Raw genomic sequence first — 22,521 nt, 5'->3', positions numbered from 1 at the left:
CTGGTCAGTGTAACTGGGTTTGGAATACAGATCTGTCCAACTCCAAGGCCACATACCATCAGCAGATCCTATCAGGGCTCAGCCTAACCGATAGCCCTGTAGACACTTGGGGAAACTACCCCCAACACACCCAGGGCTCATGGAGACTGCCTTCATCCAGCAGCACTGGCTACCTTGTGGGTGGTCAACAGCTCCTGAGGTTTCAATTCCATCCTAGACTCTGAAGGCAACTGCAAATGTCTCAACCACACAGCCACTATGTTTTAAAAGCTTTTTTGGGTTCATTTTAAATCTTAACAGTGCCTGATTCATGAGTGGTCCTCTATGTAACTTTTAAACTTAACTAGTTGCTCTGGGCAGCAGTACAGGTAGACACTAACTTTTCAGACTAGGGTGAGGTTCCAAAGGAGCAGGACTCTCCCCTCAGGCCAGCTCCTGACCAAGGATGAAGAACCTCAAAGAACAACTTACCTTCTCAGTTTGGCTGAGCAGGAAGTGATGGAAATGAGGGTCTGCATCTTTAACAGGCTGAAACCAGAAAATGATTTAATAAAACAAGTTATCTTCCAACACAGGTCACCTCCTTCTACCTGATAACCAGCTTCTCCTCTGGCTGAAACACCTCTGGGAGCTGGGCTCATTCTTACAACTGCCTGGAAACTCTTCTCCCATTGCTGGTCTAAGCCTTTCATAAACAATGCCCATTCTACCTGGAGGAAAACTGGTTTCAAGTGGAAAAGAATGAACGTTTCTGCCAGGTTAGTGGATAAATTACTCCCCAACACTGGAATAATATTGAAAAAGCATACTATTTTTTAAATCCAGCATTCACCAGTCACTTTGGATGACCCAGCAGACCAAACCAAATTCTCAGACTTTTCTGATCTTAGGATTTTGGCCCACTTGTGCCTGGTGCCAGACCCTTGAGTGTCTTGACTCACTGAGGATCAGTATTAAAAGAAATGAGGAGACAACTGCAGGACTGTCAAGGGCTTTTCCTAAGTAGGCCCAGCAACAGGGGGACGGTGCATCCACCCCACGGATAAGGTAGTGTGCAGCTACCAAACATCAAAGCTGTATATACAGTGAAAGGGTGTTTATAAAGTACCAAGTGGAAAAAATCTGCAGAATGATCCCACTTTTGTGAAAACCAACACTACTCCCGAAAGTAAAAACTGTAACATGGGTACGTGATTATATAAATGATGGTTAAGTGGGTGGACCAAAGGGTTTGGAGTGAGTTACATCAAGCTTAACAGTCAGGATGCCCCAGGGTGGAGACCTGTGCTTTTTAACTCATTCGCTTCTGTACTGTTTGGCAATTAAAAAAAAAAAAAAGTCTCATACACAAGAAAAGTGGGGGAAAGGAAGAGCACATCACACAGTCAGGCCAGGAAACCAGCTCCAAGGCCGGGCTTCTCCTGGCCCACGGGAGAGGTTATTACCTCGCTCACGGTTGGCTGCCATTTAAACGCGGCCATGGGTCCGGCCATCATCCCCTTCACAGTACTAGACTCGGGGATGGTGAGGTCCTACAGAGGGAAAGGCAGATGGTCAAAACGCCGTGGCACCTCAGGAGCAGGTGTCTTCCTGCCTAACTTGGGGAGCACCTCTTCACTGTTTTGCTCCCTTTAGTCACACTCCATCCACCCCGAACTAACCCTGCCAGCTCCACGGTCTCCCCAGGCATGGCTCTGATGACTGTCCATCGGGAGAAACAGGGCAAGTTCTTGTCAACACAGAGGGAGCCTTTCTTCTTCTCTGTTCTAGAAGTAACAAATGTGTTCCTGTGCCAAAATTTCATAAGGATGGAGGTAACGGGAAAGCCCAATTGTGGTCTGTAGTGTGGTCAGCAGGTCACAGAGAAAATTCCTTATGGCAAATATTGAACATTAAGATAACAATACTGGCTTCAGAAAGAATCCACTATATCTCAAAAAAAACTAAGAAAGCCACATGGAGCAGCGAGATCTGCCCAACTTTCTACAGCTGCTAAGTGACAAAGCCAGAATTAGAACCCGGGATGGTCAGGAGCCAGCTCTCTCCCCAGACAGAAGGTAGGAACCATTTGGGTGGGGGAGTCAAGAGCTCAGTGGGGGCACGTTGAGATCTCCACTAGACAGCCGAGGGGAAATGCAAGGAGGGCCACCGAGGCTGGAAGACAGCAAATGGGGAGAGGGACATGAGGTCAAATCTCTGGTGAAGGGGCAAGAGCAGATCAGCTGTAGAGCTTTATCCCTAGACACCTGGCCCGCAGTGGAGATGCTCAAAAAAAAAAAAAAAAAAAAAAAGAGGCCCAGTGCAGTACTGTCCCAGAGAAGTTTCTGTCATGATGGACACGTTCTGACTCCGCTGTATCTAGTGCAGTAGCCACGAGTCACATGTCACTATGGAGCACCTGCTAGTGTGACTAAGAAACTGGATTTTAATTTGGGTTTAATGTAAATTAATTTAAATGTAAATGGTCACCAGCCTAGTGACTTGTCTAAGGCCACAAAAGAAGGGAGTAAGGCGAGAACACAGCTCTCTGTCCAGCACTGACCAAAGGCCTCGACTCCTGACTCCTTGCTCTCTGCACAAGTCTGGATTTTAGGAGAGCCACGGACAGTTCTGTCCTGTCCGGATGGTTCGTGCCCAGAGTTGCAGTTCTCAGCTCAGGACTCAGAAATAAGAGCCCCAGAGAGGGGGTGAGTGTGCACCCCTCACACAGCTCCCACACACAGTCTAGACACAAACCCAGCCTTTGCCTTCCCGCACATAATCGACACCCCTGCCATCAAGGTCAGGCTTTTCAGTTAATCCTCATGGGACAGAGAATTATGGCCCAGAATGGCAATCATCTGGGGCTCTGCCCAGTTATCAGCTAGGCTACTGTGCTGTTTCAGAGAGGAGCTCGCCAGCCAAATGACAATTACTATAGCAACACACACTCTTTTGTGAGGAGTAAGCCTGGCGGCAGCCCCTGGGGTTGAACTAAAACAACCACACTCTCACTGCACAACAGGCTACTGCTAAAAAATAATAAATGTACAATGTTCATCAAATGTATAGTGTCGCAGGCACTAAGTACTTGGCTTGTGTTACTCATTTAATTCTTAAACCTAAGAGGCTTTATTATTTTCAATGACTAGACAAGGAAACGGAGGCAAAGGTAGTTGGCCAAGGTTGCACAGCTGTAACAAGTCACGGAGTCATGATTCAAACTCTAGGTCCTCCTCCTGACCTCTCCTTTATACTTCCCTTTAACCCAAAAGAAGTTTCTCTCCAGGGCGAGCACAGGAGTTGGTGAGATCCATGGCTTAAGATACCAGAAAGCATGAATTTGGAGAACAGTATAAAGCCCGACAGCCCAGATTTCTGTGGGTCCCCAGGAAATCAATTCAATTGGATCAAATCAGATCATACCCCCTGAAAAGTTCTTCACGCACTGCTCCCGGCAATTTCTAAACTTTTTCCACCTTTGGCTGGAGGTTCCCTGCACTCATGGTCACCTGGGCTGTCCCCACCGCTACAGTTGCTCTCATCTACTCTCTGTCTTAGGTCATCCAACAGCGAGAAGGACCCTCTCTAACACAGAGATTGCGCAGTGGCAGCTGAAGGCTGAATCTAGTCCAGAGAGATGTTCCTTTGGACCTAAAAGTGTTTTAAAAATTTGAGTTAGCTTCTAACACTTAAAACGGGAACATTTCACTTAAAAAAAAAAATCTGTATTTCCAGCTTCTCTTGAGAAAAACCAGATGATTTGGCAAAAGTTGGCTGTCACCCTGTGGGGGGGCCTTGGCCTCCCCAGACGGCAGCCGCTGCCACCCCTAATGCTCTCGGCCCAACCTCCTGCTTGAGCACTCTCTCCCTTCCCTGCCTGGTCTCACTGGTGTCTGAACTTGCAAGTTTTGATCTCACGTTTAGCGTTTCATCGCAGCCTCATCACCCGTCTGTCTGTGCCAGCCATCTGGCTTCTAACCCCTTGATCCTGCTCTAACAATCTTCCCCTGTGTTTTGACAGACTACCCGTTTCACCTCAAATTCTCCTCCCTTGGCTGCTAAGACTCATATGAATCTTTTTGGGAAGAAGGTGAGAGGTATATTATTTCTGCTTTACTTTACTTCGCCGGCACTGCCCAGTTCTTCCAACCCTGAGCCGTGTGCATTCTCTCTGCAGAGCCAACTTCTGCCCTTCACTCTCCTCTCTCCTTGCTCCCCACTAAGACAATCCCCATCTGGTCTCACGGATCCAATGTCCTCTCTAGATATTCGCTCCTCCACATCTACATTTCCATCCTATGTTATTGGAAGCCTCCCTGGCAGTCTTAGACATCACTCCATATGCATCACACTCAAAACAGAACTGGTCCTCTTGCCCCATAAGCCAGCTCCTCTCCTTACTCCTCTGCTCAGAAAAAAGGCATCATTATTTCCCTAGGCACAGACTTGAAATCATCTCCCTTCCCTTTTTCCCATCATCCCCTATACGTAACCAGTTACCAAATGTTCTGAACTCTTCCTCTGAAGTGCCTCTCACACAGTTCCTTTCAATATTTGCTATCCCACCCACCACCCACGCCCGCCAAGGAAAGCTCCTTATGAACACACACCTGAAGTTACCCTTCTCATTGGCTTTGAGCCTTTCTTCTCTGCCCGCCATGATCCCTAGCACACAGCTGGGAGCACACTGCCACCTCCACATCCAGCTCAAACACCTTCACGGCCCCCTACTGACTCCATGACAGTATAACACTGCTTAAGTAGACCTCAAGGCTCTCCACAATCGGGTGACAACCTATCTTTACCTGTCAGCTCTCCTTCCTGTCCTCTACCAGTACTGAGACTCTGCATGCCAACACCGGGCCCACGTGGGCTGTGCCCTTCACGTATGGAAGGCCTTCCCTTCTTTCCTGCTCAGCCCTTTCCAGTACCAGCCCTTGCACGCTGGCTCAGGTGGACCCTTCTCCTCCCTCGACCATCTGGTCCACCTGTGCATCCAGGCCGTGCCCCTCCCCTGGTCTGCAGAATTCTTTAGGGCAGCACATAGCAGAGGACTCTACGTCCATTCAGGGAGCTGAAGCATACTGTAGAGCTCAGCTCTCCGGTATACAAAAGAAAGTCACTAATCCCAGAAGCTACAGAGATAAAACAAACCTTCTCATCCTTTGGGGGCCGACCCCGCTTCCGGGGACTTTGTTCTTGGGCTCTTTTCAGAGGGGACTTGGAGCCTCTCTCTGAGGAGCCTGATGACACCCTCTTCTTTCCTTCTCCCATGTTCTTCTTCACCTTCCCTTCAGACAGGCTAAGTTTGCGCTTCTCATCACCTGAGTTTGGCCTACTTCTCTCCTCACTGGAATTACGCCGATTCTTGTCATCAGCAGAACTGTGGGATGATGTCTGAAAGTTTAATAATAATAATAGTGATAACCACCAAAACAGCTGCCACCATCACTACCACGATTTACAGGAGCCACACCCTGTGATAAGTGCTTTACGTGTGTTATCCACACAACAACCCTATGAAGTAGGCTCTGTCGTCAACTCCACTTATATTCGGGGAAGTGGATTGAAAAAGAAATTCAAGTCACTTGCCCACAGTCCCCAAACTGGATTTACCCAGGGAGTGGATATAGCCCAGAGGTCGTGCTCCTAACCTCCATGCTATAAAAGGGAGAAGGCCTGTGCTATACTCAAAAGCTGAGATACTTCTCCTGGGTCCAAGAGACTTTCCTAAGAGCAACAATCTATTCCAGAAAGGTCAGCCACATGCATGGAGTTTCAAGTTGATTAGCGAAACGCTGATACCTTAGAATTGAAGTAGCTCTCTCTCCACTGGCATTGCATTAAGAATAGTTTTGGGTTCGGGCGATATTTAATCTGTCAGTTACTATGCAAAAATAACCAGTCTGGAGTCGGCATAAAGTGAGAATCATGGAGCCTCTCACCTGGTCTTTCCCTTTGGCTCTCCTGAGGAACTCTTCGACGGCATCCACAGCTTGCTGGAATCGTTTTCCCTTGTTAATCTTTATCATTTCCTCCTTATGTGCATGATACGGCTTGAGCTGTTCCACTTTGATCCAGGCACTGGCAGAAAACATAGAGAAAGGATATGATCCACACTGCCTATGTCCAAAAGTATCAAAGACCTCACCCCAGCAGAATGCAAATACCCGTTTGGTTTAACTGGACTTTGAAACAGGCCTGCCATTTTTACCCAAAACATGCTACTGACCACCCCAAACTCTTGAGCCTAAAAGTATGTTTTCTTGAAACAAGTCAAACAACCACCACCAAAATCAGCATCCTCCAAATAAAATCACTGCACTGCAGGTTATTTCCACTCTTATTCACCAGCCTTCCACACTGAAACACACATACTCTGCCACTAGCTCAGGGCAGAGGAAACCTGTAGATGTGCTCCCATTCTCACTACACAGTACAAATGGCCCCATGTGGATCCCAGGGAATCAGGGCTCTTGGAATCGTTATCAACCACAGCAGCATCACTGTCCGTCAAGAGCCTGAGCCAGAATGATGACCTGTCAATACACTGAGAATGTGGGATGATACGAGGACTAAAGAAAGGCAACATCTTCAAAATTCTGCTGCTTCTACAAATGTTTGCAGCCTTGGAGCCTATATTTGTCATAAATGATTGTACCCAGGGCTACTAAACCACACAAAACTTGTGACACGTTGGAACGAGGGCAGTAGTCACAAAAGGAGGCTTTTAAAAACAAGATTCTACTTGAGATTAGAGGAAGGGGAACATATACTCTTCCGATTTTTAATTCCTACCACCAATGCAAAACACATGAAAATGAAAAAAGCCATCAACTCTGGAATAACTGGCCTACCATACTAACCTGCATAAATCTACCCCAGCTGGCTTTTGTGGTTTCCCTAAATGACATTCAGTTTCCAGAACACCAGTAATAATGGAGGGAATTTTATAGGCTTGGCAAGGTAAGAGTTGACTTACATATTTTACCATGCAATTCTCAGAGGTTTCATAGCATAACCTTCAGAAAAAGTGGATCAAGTCAAGGATGTAGAAACTGGGCTATCACACTAACTTAGAATTCTTTCCTTTAGAGAAAGCTAGAGAATATTCACTAGTAACAGTAAAAGTGCTAACCTCTGCACATAAAAATAGAGCTACCAACCCAGCAACAGCCACCTGTGCTTTGAGTGGTTGTGCTAATGGCTGTGATGATGGGTCTGCACAAACACAATCTCTGGAACCATCAGTCTGCAAACTAGGACTAGGCATGTTATCTATGGGTAAACAAGACTAGAGAGAATGAAACAGTGAACAGGCACTCAGATGCTGGTCTTACTGCACAGAGCTCCAATGAGATGAAGTAAGGAGGTACCCTTCTAGTTACCAACTCATCTTGAGGTTTGAAATTGGACACAACAGACCCAATGGGTCTGATCTACAAGGAGGAAAAATGGAATTAAATTTTGACCCCACATTATTTAGCAAGTGCGTTTATAGCATTTCTAAGGACAAACCACCAGAGCAATCAGAAGAAAAGCCAGACACACCCTGAAAAGCAAGTCAAACTTTCAGATTAAATGGCAGCTCTAAGGTGACAAAAGTATCAGTGATGAAGCTTAAAGACCCAAAGTCCTCAGGAAAAGCCTCCTCCCTCTCCGAGCTTCAGGTCAGAAGCTGAGACCTGCCCAACTTCCTAGCATAAGAAAGACTGGGTGGTTTTCATCGAGCCCCTTGAGATGGGACAAGAGACTCTAAGAATCCCTAACTCCCTCTTCCTCAACCCCCTCACATGAACCTCTGACTCAAGTGGAAAGGTGAGAACATCTGTGGAGGAAGCACTAATAAATCCATGCCTATCTGTTAATTGAAGCATTTTAAGTGCATTACTGACTTCTGCCAGGAGAACAGTACAGCCAAAATTCACTCATCCTAAATAAAGACTGGCATTTGAGATACTAAAATTTTCCTCTTATGACCATCTTTGAAAAGTGAAAATAATTTGCTAAAAGAACTGACAGTAAAAATATGACTTCAAGGGGCCTCCCTGGTGGCGCAGTGGTTGAGAGTCCGCCTGCCGATGCAGGGGATACGGGTTCGTGCCCCGGTCTGGGAGGATCCCATATGCCGCGGAGCGGCTGGGCCCGTGAGCCATGGCCGCTGGGCCTGCGCGTCCGGAGCCTGTGCTCCGCAACGGGAGAGACCGCAGCAGTGAGAGGCCCGCATACCGCAAAAAGAAAAAAAAAAAAAAAAAAAAAATATGACTTCAACAAGATAAATGCAAGAAACGTTAATCTACTTAAGAAATCAACCTCTTGTTGGAGAAACATCCTGTCACGTCAGAAAAACAGTAAATAAAAAGCCAGCCCACTGGAGCCCTAGGAAGATTATCTCTTGAAAGCAAGATGAATTGAAATTCAGTTTGGCCATCTCAATAATTTTCTCTCTGAAGGCTATATTGCAAAACTCTGTCTCCTTAAAAAGGGCAAGCTTGAATTTCAGCTGGAGCTTCAATAAGCCCCACTCTCCATCCACTGAGGCCCATCAGGCGGGGCCTGGCATGCATCTGGTGCTCAATAATCACCTAGTAAATTACAACTTCTAGGCACCTTCAGGGGGGCTGGATTGCCGACCTCTGGGTTAAATAATGTATGGTTGTGGAGGCTTTTTGTAGTTGTTGCTGTTGTTTGTATGTTTTTAAAGTGACTGTTCTGTTTCTTTGCTAGATATAAGCTGTAACTTGTGATTTCCCTCTTAACAAGCTCCCAATGCCTTGATGGAGCTGTACCTTTTCCAACCAATTTGCTGTGGGCTGGTAAGTCAAAAAAATCAGGCTTAGTCAAGTTGTGTCTAACGAACCGGCTTTGCTTCTATATACAAGGAAGTTAACTACACGTTGTTTGTAGAAGTAAATGCCCGAAAACAAGCTAACTGGCGATCAGTGAGATCATTACAAAGAATGAAATGGAAGGTCCCTTAAGATACATGGCTAAGTGGAAAACAGCAAGATACAGAACAGTGTGTGTAGTATGTAAGCACTTGTGTAAAAATGAGGAAAAAGGAGCACGTAACTGCCTGATGATGCGCAGTGTCTCTGGAGGGACTCGTCATAAGAAACCAGTATAATTGGATGCCTATGGGCCAGAAACTGGGTGGCTGAGGGATGAGGATGAATGAAATTGTTTCAACGGTTTACAGCTTGATTTGCAGGGAAACCATGAGTATCTATTATTCCTAAAAAACAACATATCAACGATAAAGGCCTCTGCTGTAGCACATGGGCTACTCTGACTGCCCAGAGGGTTCTCCCCCATGACTTCCTTGTGTAGGTCTGCTCAGGTGGGTAGCTACTGCCTGGCTGCCTGTGTAACAGCACCTGTAACACAGCCAAGAGCAGCAAACTTACGCTGGTATTCTGATACACCTCCCACAAATGCCTTCCATTTGAGAATATAAAACTTCCACTAAGCCACCTTCCGATTATACACTCAAAATAAATTTTAAAATTTCACATTTTCGAACACTTCCATAATTCTGACCTGCTTTCCCCTTAAATTAAAACTAAACTATGATATCATAGTAAAGAAGCCAGTCTATGAACAATCTCAAGCACCCTCGTCTATGTGTCTCAGACTTCACAGCAACAATGACCTGGGCTGGAGAGAGAGAGTACACACACGCAAGCATAGCCCACAGGTGAGAACAAGGATGAGGTCAGAGATGTGCGTTCGCCTCTCCATCTGGATTTGGGGAGTACTGTAGTACTTAAAAAATAATTTCTATGCTTGCCCCATCCCCCCTTAAACTAATGAAAGAGGCTGAGGATTACTGAGGTGTTACAGGTCCAAGTCTAAGCTATTCAGAAATCAAGACACCCAAAAAAATGCAAATCAAAAACCAAAACAACCAAAAAAACCACAAAACAAATAACTAACAATTTCAGTTAATTTCAAGCAACTGATTATCACACAGACATCAACAAAGACTTGCAGGGACTTCCCTGGTGGCGCAGTGGTTAAGAATCCACCTGCCAATGCAGGGGACATGGGTTCGATCCCTGGCCTGAGAAGATCCCACATGCTGTGGAGCAACTAAGCCCGTGTGCCACAACTACTGAGCCTGCGTGCTGCAACTACTGAAGCCCGTGTGCCTAGAGCCTGTGCTCTGCAACAAGAGAAGCCACAGCAATAAGCCCGCTTGCCACAACTAGAGAAAGCCCACGTGTAGCAATGAAGACCCAACGCAGCCAAAATAAATTTAAAAAAAAAAAGTTAAAAAAAACCCCCAGGGCTTCCCCAGTGGAGCAGTGGTTGAGAGTCCGCCTGCCGATGCAGGGGACGTGGGTTTGTGCCCTGGTCCGGAAGGATCCCGCATGCCGTGGAGCGGCTGGGCCCATGAGCCATGGCCGCTGAGCCTGCACATCCGGAGGCTGTGCTCCGCAACAGGAGAGGCCACAGCAGTGAGAGGCCCGCGTACCGCAAAACAAAACAGAACAAAACAAAAAACCCAAAAAAACAAAGACTAGCAGAGAAAACAGATTTAGAAGATTTTTGTTTCCAAAACTTGAAAACATTCCCAAATGCTGGATAAGGCTCTCAAGCTGTACTGCCAACACCAACATGGCCAGTCACTTCTTTTCATGCATGACACCTGTTCCTGGGGTCCACTGCTTCAGCCACGAAGGGAGGCACCTGTAGGACAGGAGCTGCTGTTGGCGCTGGGAGGGGAGAATCTGCTCAGAGCTCTCTAGGATAACTACTGTCCAGCTCTGGCAGAGGGACACTGCTGGCTCACCCCACATACTGGAGCAGTGGCTCTCACTATTTGCTTGGCTCAATTCTCCAACCACTGCATGTGTTGGATACAGGGAAAGTGGGTCAATCACGTGCCAGGTGAAAAGAAAAGGGGATGCTCAGATGGTTCCAATCTGCTATGCTTCTAATTATGAGCCACAAACTTTTCTACAAGTTACTTCATTATTATTTTTAAAAATTTCTTGGCCGCACCTCAAGGCTTGGGAGATTTTAGGTCCCCGACCAGGGACTGAACCCGGGCCCTCGGCAGTGAGAGCGAGGAGCCCTAACCACTGGACGGCCAGGGCATTCCCTCTAGAAGTTACTTTAGCACTCACTCAGACACCTCACAACCAGGCTGTCTATATCTAGCTTGATGTAAAAAGTACCTCAGGCTGGGACCTTGGACATCTTAACACTTAAATCCTTGTTTCCAGACGGCTACAGAAACTCTTGTTTGGGATTTAGCCATTGTTTGCCCATGGTATTCTTTGAACTGGTTTGTTTCTGGTGGTTTTTTGAGCACCTGCAAACTAAATGAACTCCCTCCATTCTGCCATTCACGGCCACTGATGAAACTTTTAAACCCTGAGCTCAGTTTCTACTCTGATGAGCAGCCACCTGCTTCGAAGTGGGCCATCATGTGCCTGAGACTTAATCTTTTGTTGTGGTCATGTGGTGGAGTTGGCAAAATTACACTGAAGTTATTTTCCCCTCTGAATTTTTGCAAAATAGAAAAGGACTGTGGGCAATTCCCATGTAGCCACCTAGGCTCAGCTGAATCCAGCCATCTTATATTAAGCCCTTCCCTTCACAGGGGAAGCTGGATGGGAAGGTCTATTCCTTGCTTCCTTTTTGTGAGGGGCAGTGAAGTCAGGAACGAACTATGTCGCCATCCTGGTGACATCACCCCCAGCCCTCTCTTCCTGGTTCCCTCTTCCAGTGGGAAGTCAACATAATTTGCTAGATGTTTTGGAAGAGGAAGAGAGAAAAATCAGGTTTCTAAAAGATTAAAATCACCATTTATCTTAAGGAGCTGCCCTTTTTACTCTTTAATATAAGTCCCTGCTTAATATAAAAAAATCACATCTCTATATATTTTCATTAAGTAGCATGTCAGTTTTGAAACTGAACATCCCTGACTGAATCCTATGTTCCTCAGGAATACAAGAACAGCCTCACTGGGTCAGAACATGTCCACCGAGGTCAGGGCCCAGTGACAAACGGAGCCCCTAGAATGTGCCAGGAGCACACGACCCTCTCCCTGGCATCAAGCATTAAAGGTGAGGTAGAGTCCAGCCTCTGCTGTAGCCACTTACAGCTTTGCCTGTAAAAAGTCATTCTCATCCCTAAAAAGTCCACTTGCATTTCCTGTCTAAACCACGTCTCACATAGTTCTCCTTATATATGTCCTAAACACAGTCACACAACATTTATTCTACTCACGGTGCCCCTTGTCAAAACACCTGAGGATTTATGAACAAGTCAGTGTTTATCTCTTTAAGGCCGCTCATTATTTCACCAGTTCTGATGGTGTTCTTCTCTCGGTCTTTGCTTTTTCACATTAAAGAGTCCTGTCTTTCACCTGATTCAGTCCCCTTTCCCGATGTTGACTAGTTCCATCAGATCCCATTAGGATGACAGACTAGACAGCACACAGTACTCCTGGTGAGGCACAATACAGTTTTTACATAAAGGTGGAACAATGTAAAAATAAGAAAAAAGAGTAACAAGAACAAAACAAAACCAACCAAACAAAAAAGGGTGGAACAATGTACTGTTTTGTGTTCAAAGCCTTTATGGTCAAAAGAACAGACCTGGCTGACATCCTTAGGAATCTCCAACTCTCAGATGCCTTTCTTTTCAAACACAGATCCTCCCCACTCTGCCCTACCATGGGCAGGGTCTGTCTCTCTCTCTCACACATTTTCCTTACTTAAAGCCACCTGCTTCTAATCAGCTTTTTTCTTTTGTAACAGATCTATACCCCGACCTGATGTTTGTTGAACACCTGCTCTTGCCAACCAATACTATGAATAAGTGATGCTACTTCTTCATAACTACAAGGTAGGGGGTGTTACCCCACATGTGGACGAGGACACAGAGACTTAGAAAAGTGAAGCAGCCCAAATCACAGAGGAGGCAAAAGTGGTATCTGAATATACATTAGGCTGGTAACAAGCCAAAGCTCTTTCCCCAAAGTAATTTGCTGCTACCAAACAATCTGGAGATTTTGCCTTCAGTTAATACAAACATTCTAAATAAAATCTGCCTAACACTGATCACTAAGAACACTTCACCCTTTAGAGACGTACTGTAGATCCTTAACCTTTGTTTCCTTTCACGAAGGCAACCTCTTAGCCACAAAAAGTTAACACGTTAGTTCCCTGATAGCTTAATTTTTAAATGGTTTTTTACGAACACTATCAAGGAGGTTTAGAAGACTAAAGATATTATATCTAGCCACTGCTGTGTATCCACTTGCTTATGAATCTCCTCAAAGAACTTTAGTTAGAAATCACATCATCACCACTACCAACACGTTATTTTTGTGTCCAGGAAACTCATCCTTTTCACTGGCTTCAGAGGTTTGCCTGGTTGAGTGCTTGAATGCTGAGATTCCCTCAGCTCCAATTTCCTGTGTCCTATTTGTAGTATTTCGTATACATAGGGCCGACAGTTTATTCTTCTAGCCTTCTAGCATTTAAAAAATTATCATAAAAACACAATAGCGGGGCTTCCATGGTGGCGCAGTGGTTGAGAGTCCGCCTGCCGATGCAGGGGACACGGGTTCGTGCCCCGATCCCGGAAGATCCCACATGCCGCGGAGTGGCTGGGCCCGCGAGCCATGGCCGCGGAGCCTGTGTGTCCGGAGCCTGTGCTCCGCAACGGGAGAGGCCACAGCAGTGAGAGGCCCGCGTACAGCAAAAAAAAAAAAAAAACAAAACACAATAGCTTTCAGGTCTCCTGTAAGCTGATTAACTCCCCACTTTCTGTGAGGTCCCATTTGTGTTTCAGACTTGTGTACTTCTTCATTTAGCTACCCAAGCTGGGCCAACCATGTTGCCCCTGTTCTCCCCAAGCACAAGTTCTTTACCTCACGCAGGAAGGCTCTCTCTGTCCACACATCCAACTTAACTCCCAGTGGTTTACAGTAGCCCCACTGCCTGGAATGCCTTTACTATTCTTGCCTGTCCAAATTCTAGCCATCCTCCAGAGTTTGACCTAAATCCCATCTCCCCAGCAACCTTCTTTGACCTAGCTGTTCTCTGCTGTTCTCCTTGTTCTAGAACCCTTTAACAATAATTCTACGCATCACTCATTCTGCACTTAATCCCATCTAAAATGTTTACATCTTGTCACCTGAGTTTATGTCTTGTCCTGAGTCCCTGGAAGACGGGGACCACAGCATTTGCTTTCCTGGAAGTTCCCTTTGGTGTCCAGCAATGTGGAGTGTGGCTGTACAATCATACTTGTTTGCATCCAGACAATCTTTGCTGTAAATTCAAGGCATTACCAGAACATTCCCTTTTCCAGATTGTCTCTTGCTCTTACAGCTCTGGGCCAGTGACTCCCTTGAAATATTGTCACCAAAAGGCTGCTGAGTTGGTTTGTGACAAGAACTGGGGCTGGGTATGTCTGTATATGTTTTTGGTGAAGGTAGACATGCCATGCAAACTCTAAACCAGGATGAGCACTCTGTCGCATAAGCTTGCCAGTGAAAAATACTGTTGTGAGAGATTTTCCTATGGAATATTATATATTGCTTTCTAGAAATGTATATTTTAAAAGTTGGTATCAGATATATCAGGAAAGTCACAGACATTTTTCAAACCCAAAGCTATGTTTTCCTGTAAGAATCATAAATAGAAACACAACTATTTAAATCAAACCATCTAGCTAGACCCAGGCAATTAACTTGATGGAGTGATGAGAAAGCTAAATAAGTTGCTGGAAACTCAAATACACATTCTTCGCTTCACTGTGACTTCTTATATGGCCTATTGAAGAATCTCAAATTAATAGTCCTGATTTCAACTCTAAAACAGATCTGGTTAAAAAGCTTTACTGTTACAAAAGACCCCGAAGAGCCAAAGCAATCTTGAGACAGAAAAACGGAGTTGGAGGAATCAGGGTCCCCGACGTCAAACTATACCACAAAGCTACAGTAATCAAGACAGTATGGTACTGGCACAAAAACAGAAACATAGATCAATGGTACAGGATAGAATGCTCAGAGATAAACCCACGCACATATGGTCACCTAATTTATGACAATGGAGGTGAGAACATACAACGGAGAAAAGACAGCCTCTTCAATAAGTGGTGCTGGGAAAACTGGACAGTTAAATGTAAAAGAATGAAATTAGAACACTACCTAACACCATACACAAAAATAAACTCCAAATGGATTAAAGACCTAAATGTAAGACCAGACACTATAAACCTCTTAGAGGAAAACATAGGAAAAACACCCTTTGACATAAACCACAGCAAGATCTTTTTTGACCCACCTCCTAGAATAACAGAAATAAAAACAAAAATAAACAAATGGGACTTAATTAAGCTTAAAAGCTTTTGCACAGCAGAGAAAACCATAAACAAGACAAAAAGACAACACTCAGAATGGGAGAAAATATTTGCAAATGAAACAACAGACAAAGGATTAATCTCCAAAATATACAAACAGCTCATGGAACTCAATAACAAAAGAACAACAATCCAGTTAAAAAATGGGCAGAAGACCTAAATAGACATTTCACCAAGGAAGACATATAGATGGCCAAGAGGCACATGAAAAGATGCTCAACATCACTAATTATTAAAGAAATGCAAATCAAAACTACAATGAGGTATCACCTCACGCTGGTCAGAATGGCCGTTATCAGAAAATCTAGAAACAATAAATGCTGGAAAGGGTGTGGTGAAAAGGGCACCCTCCTGCACTGTTGGTGGGAATGTAAACTGATATAACCACTATGGAGAACAGTATGGAGGTTCCTTAAAAATCTAAAAACAGAACTACCGTATGACCCAGCAATCCCACTACTGGGCATATACCCTGAGAAAACCGTAATTCAAAAAGAGACATGTACCACAATGTTCATTGCAGCACTATTTACAATAGCCAGCACATGGAACCAACTTAAATGTCCATCAACAGATGAATGGATAAAGAAGATGTGTCACATATATACAATGGAATATTACTCAGCCATAAAAAGGAACGAAATTGGTTATTTGTAGTGAGGTGGATGGACCTAGAATCTGTCATACAGAGTGAAGTAAGTCAGAAAAAGAAAAAAAAATACCGTATGCTAACGCATATACATGGAACCAAAAAAAAATGGTACTGATGAACCTAGTTGCAGGGCTGGAATAAAGAGGTAGACATAGAGAATGGACTTGAGGACATGGGGTGGAAGGGGAAGCTGGGGCAAAGTGAGAGTAGCATCGACATATATACACTATCGAATGTAAAATAGTTGGCTGGTGGGAAGCAGCAGCATAGCACAGGGAGATGGGCTCGGTGCTTTCCGATGACCTAGAGGGGTGTGATAGGGAGGATGAGAGGGAAGCTCAAGGGGGGGGGATATTGGGACATATGTATGCATATGGCTGATTCACTTTGTTGTACAACAGAAACTAACACAGTATTGTGAAGCAATTATACTCCAATAAAGATTAAAAAAAAAAAAAAGCTTTACTGTTAGAACGCTAGATCAAATCATCTAGTTTTACAAGAGCAACACTAAACAATTACTTTAAGATGAATGAAATTTTAGCTTTCACTGCATACCTCATGCCTGAGCCACGACAATAAACAGCCATTAAAAGAGAACCAAACATGGCCCTGATAAAAGGAACTGCCTGTGGGGTTGGGTAAAGAGACGTGAGAACTGATCTCAATGAAGTTATCATATTTGGAAGGTGGCACCCCACTTCCCACCTGACTGACATTGTTACTGGTCCCAGGACAGCTGCCCAGGACAATTTCTGGGAGATAAGAATAGCACCTTTTACTTAGGTATGAAGCCAGAATGATATGCCATTCTTACAGACTACAATGAGACTGAACTAGGATCCGTAGAATATTCACAAAGCAGCTTCAACCCAGGGCAACTCCCAAACGTAGGGAAAGTGAAACTGCTGGTGAGCACTACTCACTGATCTTCTGTTCCAAAAAACTTTACAAAGAAGCATTTCTTCCCACGTGGTTTCTTTAAGTCCTTGGGTGGGTTAACAATCTAGGGGATGAAAGGGAAAAAAAGGCTTTTTTCCACAGGTATAAGTTGGTAAGAAAAAAAATTGAACAAAAGAAATACATCTTAAAAAACAAAACCAAACACAGGGCCTAGTTTATGTTCAAATCTGTCACTTTTCTACTGAGATATGTGGAAATGTGCTAGGAGTTCCCTACATCTACTATGATCTACAGTGTTCAGCAGATACAATATACCTTTCACTAAAATGGCCTTTTTTTTTTTTTTTTTTTTTTTTGCGGTACGCGGGCCTCTCACTGTTGGGGCCTCTCCCGTTGCGGAGCACAGGCCCCAGACGCGCAGGCCCAGCGGCCATGGCTCACGGGCCCAGCCACTCAGCGGCATGTGGGATCTTCCCGGACCGGGGCACGAACCCGTGTCCCCTGCATCGGCAGGCGGCCTCTCAACTACTGTGCCACCAGGGAAGCCCGGCCCTGTTTTAAAAGCAGTTAAAACTAAAGCCAACGTCATTACCCCCCGCAATGTGAACCTGTCAACACTGAAGAAATGTAGAGAATACTCTTAAAAATACTTCTGTGCAGGAAGAGTTGAGACAGGTAACAGCGACAATGAAGAACAACTGAGGCACTGAAAATGCCATATTGCAAAGAGACAGTCTAAAGACATTTCCTGGGCTCCTAGCAAGAATATAAAAACAGAACATTTGGAAAGCTATGAGGGATCGCCTCATGCAAAATGTGGAATGCCAACTTCTGCAAAGCTGCACTGGAGTAGCACATATGGTAAAATGGAAAAAAGATTTAAACTTAGTTGGGACAAAAATACTTTGACTTTTCACTAACCTACATTTAGATTTTTCTTCCTGGAAAATTTATTTGCTTCTCCTTTTGTTAGATTTAAGTGCAAAGCTAAATTCAAGTTAGAATGGGTTTTCAGGGTTAAAAGACTTTATCACAAACCACCTCTGATTCAAGAAATAATAACACTGCAGATTAAAGGACCTGGTTTATATTATACTGCCGTTTCTAAATAAACTGATACTAAAGAGAAAAAACTTCCGAGTGTTATTTAAATAAGCCCAGTTTAACTCAATGCTAGAAACTGAGGGGGAATACATCTTACAGTCTCCCCTTCCTCAAACCCAACTTCAGACGTCTTAGTAGCAAGACACTCACCTTTCCCGGCCAAGGAGGATACCGGCCGAGTTTCCCCCTAGAGAAAACACAGAGAGTCAGCATTTGCCCTGGAAAAGCCAGTCCATCTTCAACTCACTCAACATGCAATTTATTTTCCTAAATCTCCACTTCCACCCTCAAGTGCCAGAACAAAAGCTGGCAACCCGGAGTTCTTAATGCGACTTCCACAGCTGGGCCCAAGAGGCCCAAGTCCCTCAGAAATGCAATGTAAAATTGTAGACTTATGTGCATAGGTATGGGCATTCTGCTGGTGAGAAGGAACACAGAAAAACAAAACCACCAAGGAGTCGTTTGTCTAGAGCCTCTCCGTGACGTGACGGGGGTGGGGGGCAGTTCGCTCTGTAAACACAGACTTCCCCTTACAAAGTCTGGTTTAATTCACCAGCCCGGCTTTGACAAATGCTTATGGAAGCCCTTCCTCTGGATCGAGAAACAAGCTACGCAGCTCGAGGGAGGCGGCGACAGTCAGTCTCGGTTCGGGCGGTTGTCTGGGACACAGAAGCAGACCACGAGAGGCACCCAAGAAGGTACTGGTCACCGCCAACCCTTCGGTTGTAAAGGAAAAGTCCCCCTTCCATTTCTTCACAGGGCAGCGCCAGCAGTCCGGTTTCGACACCCCCGGCTGAGCCGCCCGCACAGGTCAGTTCCATCGCAACGCAGGTTTCGACGGGCTTGCCCAGACGAGATGGCCCCGCGGGGCTCTCCGGCTCTCCTCCTTTCCCGGGAGCTTCAGCCAGACCCCGAGGCGAGGACCGGGCGTCCCCGGGAGCCGCGCGGCGCCGGGCATCCCCCGCTGCCGGCGTCCGGGTCCGGAGCGCAGCCCTCCCCGGACAGCCTTGGGGCTCAGAGCCGGGCCCGCTGCGGCCACCCTCGGGCTCAGTCCCCCGGGGCCAGGCTGCCCCTTCCGCCCGGCTTCGTTCCCAGCGCTGGCACCTGTCTCGCCCTCTCACCACGACCTGGAGCGCATAGAAAAGCAGCCTCGAGGCGGGCCGTGCACCTCACGCCTAGGGAAGCAGCTCCCCGCGAACCTCGCTTGGCCCTGGCAGCCCGGACTCACCACACCAAATCGCCGAGCCGCAGACTCACAGCCGCCATCTTACCACCCAACCACCGCCGACGCACGGGCCGTCGGGAACATCAGGTCGCCCCGGCGCCGCCCATTGGAGTGAGCCCGGTCACATGACGGGGGCCGGCCGTAACCGGCCACGCCGCTGCCTTGACGTCACCGCGCCCGTAGAGGCTTATTGGTCGGTCGAGCAGCACGTGACCCGGGAGCAGCGGTCTCCGCGCGCCGGATCCCGGAGACTCCCGGCTCCTTCCCCCTCCCTCCGGCTTGTGACAACGAAGCGCCGCGGTCTGAGGCGGCGGCGACGGTGCGGCCGGCCAAACGAGCTAGGGAGCCGGCCCTGCGGCCACCCCGCCCCCGGGCCCTGGCCTCCATCCCGCTCCCCCTCGGCGCTTCCGTTACGGCCGTTAGTCCCTCGCAGGCCCCCGGGCCGGCCGTGTCGCCGCGCCGGCAGCTGCCCTGACGGACTTCAGCGCGGCCTGGAAGACAGCCTCCGCCCGCGTCCGGGGCCCCGCACCTGGCGGGCTCTGCGTGGTCGCCCGCGGGCGGCGGACAGGTCCTTCGGAGCGCGCTTTCTAAAGGCCGGCGTCGGGGGAGCCGCTCCGAGCCTGCTTCCGCGCCGCAAGTTCTCCAGGGGCGAAGTGCTGCCCGCCCCGAGGTTCCGAGTTGCCTGGCCGGCGTGGAGCCGGCGTCTCTCCTCTTCCTCTTGGGTCGGCGCGGCGGCACGGCCGGCGAAGCTACCCCCGGGCGCGCGGGGACCCGGCCATGGGCCGCGGCGCGGGCCGGCCGCCCGCCGGGAGGCATGGCTCGGTGGCCGGCCGCTAGCAGCGCCGCAGCCCGGGCTCCCGGGCCGGCATGAGGACGGCCGCGGGGGGACGAGTGCGGCCCGTGGGGCCGTAGCCTGCGTTGCGCCGGTGACAAAGGTGCGTGTGTTTGTCGGGACCGGGCTCTCACGTAAGCCTTGTTGTAGTTTGACACTTTTAGGGAAGTTGGGAGCAGGCGGTTGTGACAGCAGGAAGGCAGATGCTAGGCGTAGTTTCAGTACGTTAAAACTAAACCATTGAATGGGGAACTGTGAACAGCAGTTCAACACAGCGTCTGCCTAAACGTCAGCATCCCAGGTAGAAAATAAAAAAATTTAAAGGTCCCAATCCTAGTTCCAGAACACAAACAGTTAAGTCAGGTGTTGACTTAACTTAGAACCGGACTTTTCTTGAGTCACCGCCTGCTTGAAAAGGTGGCAGGTCCACACGCCGTTTCTTATGGGCGTTTTGTTATACGGAGACTGGTTGTAAGCGGGTTTTTAGCGAACTGGCTTGTCTGCAGTCTGGTTTCTCTTTGGAGTTCAGTTTCCCTGAAGTACCGTCAGCTGTTTTCAGGAACTGTCATTTACTGTTAACTATTTTGTGTTTTTTTAAAGACGAGTTGATCATTTAAAGCGTATTTAAGTTTCCAGGATATACCTTAATAAAATTCAACACACTCTCTTAGTTTAAAAATTCTTAAATTTTGAGGAATTGAAGGCTACTTGAATGACCTCATAAAATACATGAATCTTAAATCAACTTCACACTGGACCTAGAGACATTTCCGTTAGAGTCAGGAACATGGTAAAGAATATATTGTCTGATATCCTGGCAGTTCTAGCCAATGCAATAAGACATGAAACAAAAATAAAACATAATTTTTCAGAAAGGAGAAGACAAAACTCTCATTTTTGTGGATGATGGGACAGCCTGTTTTTAAAAACAAAGTTAAGGGAAAACCATTAAAATAAGAGTTCACTGAATAGACTAATTACAAAAACAGCATACAAAATTCAGTTTTTCTCCATTTCACCAGTAATCATTTTGAATATATGATTAAGAGGATATGTAACAACAACAAAAAGTACTATTCCTGGGAATAATCTGAGATGGAAAAGGGGGCTAGTATCTCTTGGATAACATCAGTTGAAGTTTTTTAAGAGGGATGCTTTTGTTTGTAGAATACTATACTTTTATTTAGAATTAATGGGGACTTCCCTGGTGGCACAGTAGTTAAGAATCCGCCTGCCAATGCAGGGCACATGGGTTCGAGCCCTGGCCCAGGAAGATCCCACATGCCGCGGAGCAACTAAGCCCGTGTGCCACAACTACTGAGCCTGCACTCTAGAGCCCGTGAGCCACAACTACTGAAGCCTGTACACCTCAATTACTGAAGCCTGCACGCCTAGTCCCGTGCTCTGCAACAAAGAGAAGCCACTGTAATGAGAAGCCCGCGCACTCTAATGAAGAGTAGCCCCCACTTGCTGCAACTAGAGAAAGCCCCGCGCACAACGAAGACCCAATGCAGCCAACAATAAATAAATAAATAAATATTTAGAATTAATGGTCAACTCATTAAAATTGAGTATTTAAATGCTTAGCTTTTTAAAAGCCTTTTAAGCTTTGTTGACAAATCTTTTATTTGTAAATCTAAGAATGTTTACATAAAAATAAATGTTTGATTTTTGACAAAGTTTCAATTAAGGCAACAGTTTAGATTAAATTCCCGTAAACAATGAGCTCTTTTTTACGAAATTAAATTCCCTTAAATGTTTTACACAGCATTTAAAGCTTTATATGCTTGTTCTCTCAAATACTTCAAAATTCTGAAACAGTGAACTTGTAAACCTAGAAGTTAAATTTTTCCAAGGACTTAACTCTTTTAAGTCTAATAAACATGTAAATGTAAGTCAGGTCTTTTAAAAACACACTTTCAAATTTAGTTATATTACCTTAAGCATTTCAAATTAAAATTGTAAGTCTAATATCATTCATTAAAATGTCTGATTTTCTTAAATGTTTGAAATGACTTAGTAACAAGCAACAGCAATTATCACGATGACTGTAAAACTTAAACGAAAATCTAGGTGTTAACATGCTGTAGGTTTGATTTACTTTATTTTCTAGTCTTATTTCTGTATTTTCGCAGGCCTGCAAAGTCACTTACACAACCAAGAGATGAATTTTTACCATCTGGGTTGATTGAAGTTACACTATCTAAAATTTGGGACGAGATAAGGTGACATTTTAAAATTACTGCCTAGTCAAGGGCAGGGACCTAGTTCCCACTTCTAAGATGACCTTTCTGCATCCCATCAGTTAACATGCAGATTCTCTTCTTACAGTGAGAGTTTGCCTGCATTTATGAGTGGGGGACCTTTATGAAATCCCTTTCAGCTGGGATTTATTTCCACAATGCAGAGAATCACGACTGTTGTGGGGGCATTGAAAGT

The 22,521-nt window shown here is 46.0% G+C and overlaps 2 protein-coding genes across 5 annotated transcripts in view; one reads left to right on the top strand and one right to left on the bottom strand.

Annotated features, from left to right (window-relative positions):
- Positions 1–19,324, bottom strand: part of GLYR1 (glyoxylate reductase 1 homolog) — a 37,147-nt gene extending 17,823 nt beyond the window's left edge. For all 3 annotated transcript variants that reach the window (XM_060120375.1, XM_060120376.1, XM_060120377.1), the window contains exons 1-7: positions 19,254–19,324; positions 18,176–18,212; positions 16,945–17,024; positions 5,928–6,066; positions 5,137–5,379; positions 1,446–1,532; positions 472–528 (exon numbers count right to left, since the gene is read on the bottom strand). In XM_060120375.1, the coding sequence (XP_059976358.1) occupies positions 472–528; positions 1,446–1,532; positions 5,137–5,379; positions 5,928–6,066; positions 16,945–17,024; positions 18,176–18,212; positions 19,254–19,291 (681 nt within the window). In that variant the 5' untranslated portion in view covers positions 19,292–19,324. The remainder of the gene's footprint in view (positions 1–471; positions 529–1,445; positions 1,533–5,136; positions 5,380–5,927; positions 6,067–16,944; positions 17,025–18,175; positions 18,213–19,253) is intronic.
- Positions 19,325–20,080: 756 nt separating this feature from the next.
- Positions 20,081–22,521, top strand: part of UBN1 (ubinuclein 1) — a 37,569-nt gene continuing 35,128 nt past the window's right edge. For both annotated transcript variants that reach the window (XM_060077972.1, XM_060077971.1), the window contains exon 1: positions 20,081–20,185. The gene's annotated coding sequence lies outside the window, so the exon portion shown is untranslated. The remainder of the gene's footprint in view (positions 20,186–22,521) is intronic.

Source organism: Mesoplodon densirostris, chromosome 16, assembly GCF_025265405.1.
Source record: "Mesoplodon densirostris isolate mMesDen1 chromosome 16, mMesDen1 primary haplotype, whole genome shotgun sequence".
Lineage (NCBI taxonomy): Eukaryota > Metazoa > Chordata > Mammalia > Artiodactyla > Ziphiidae > Mesoplodon > Mesoplodon densirostris.
Note: the sequence above shows the minus strand (reverse complement) of the source record. Positions and strands in the feature narration are given on the sequence as shown.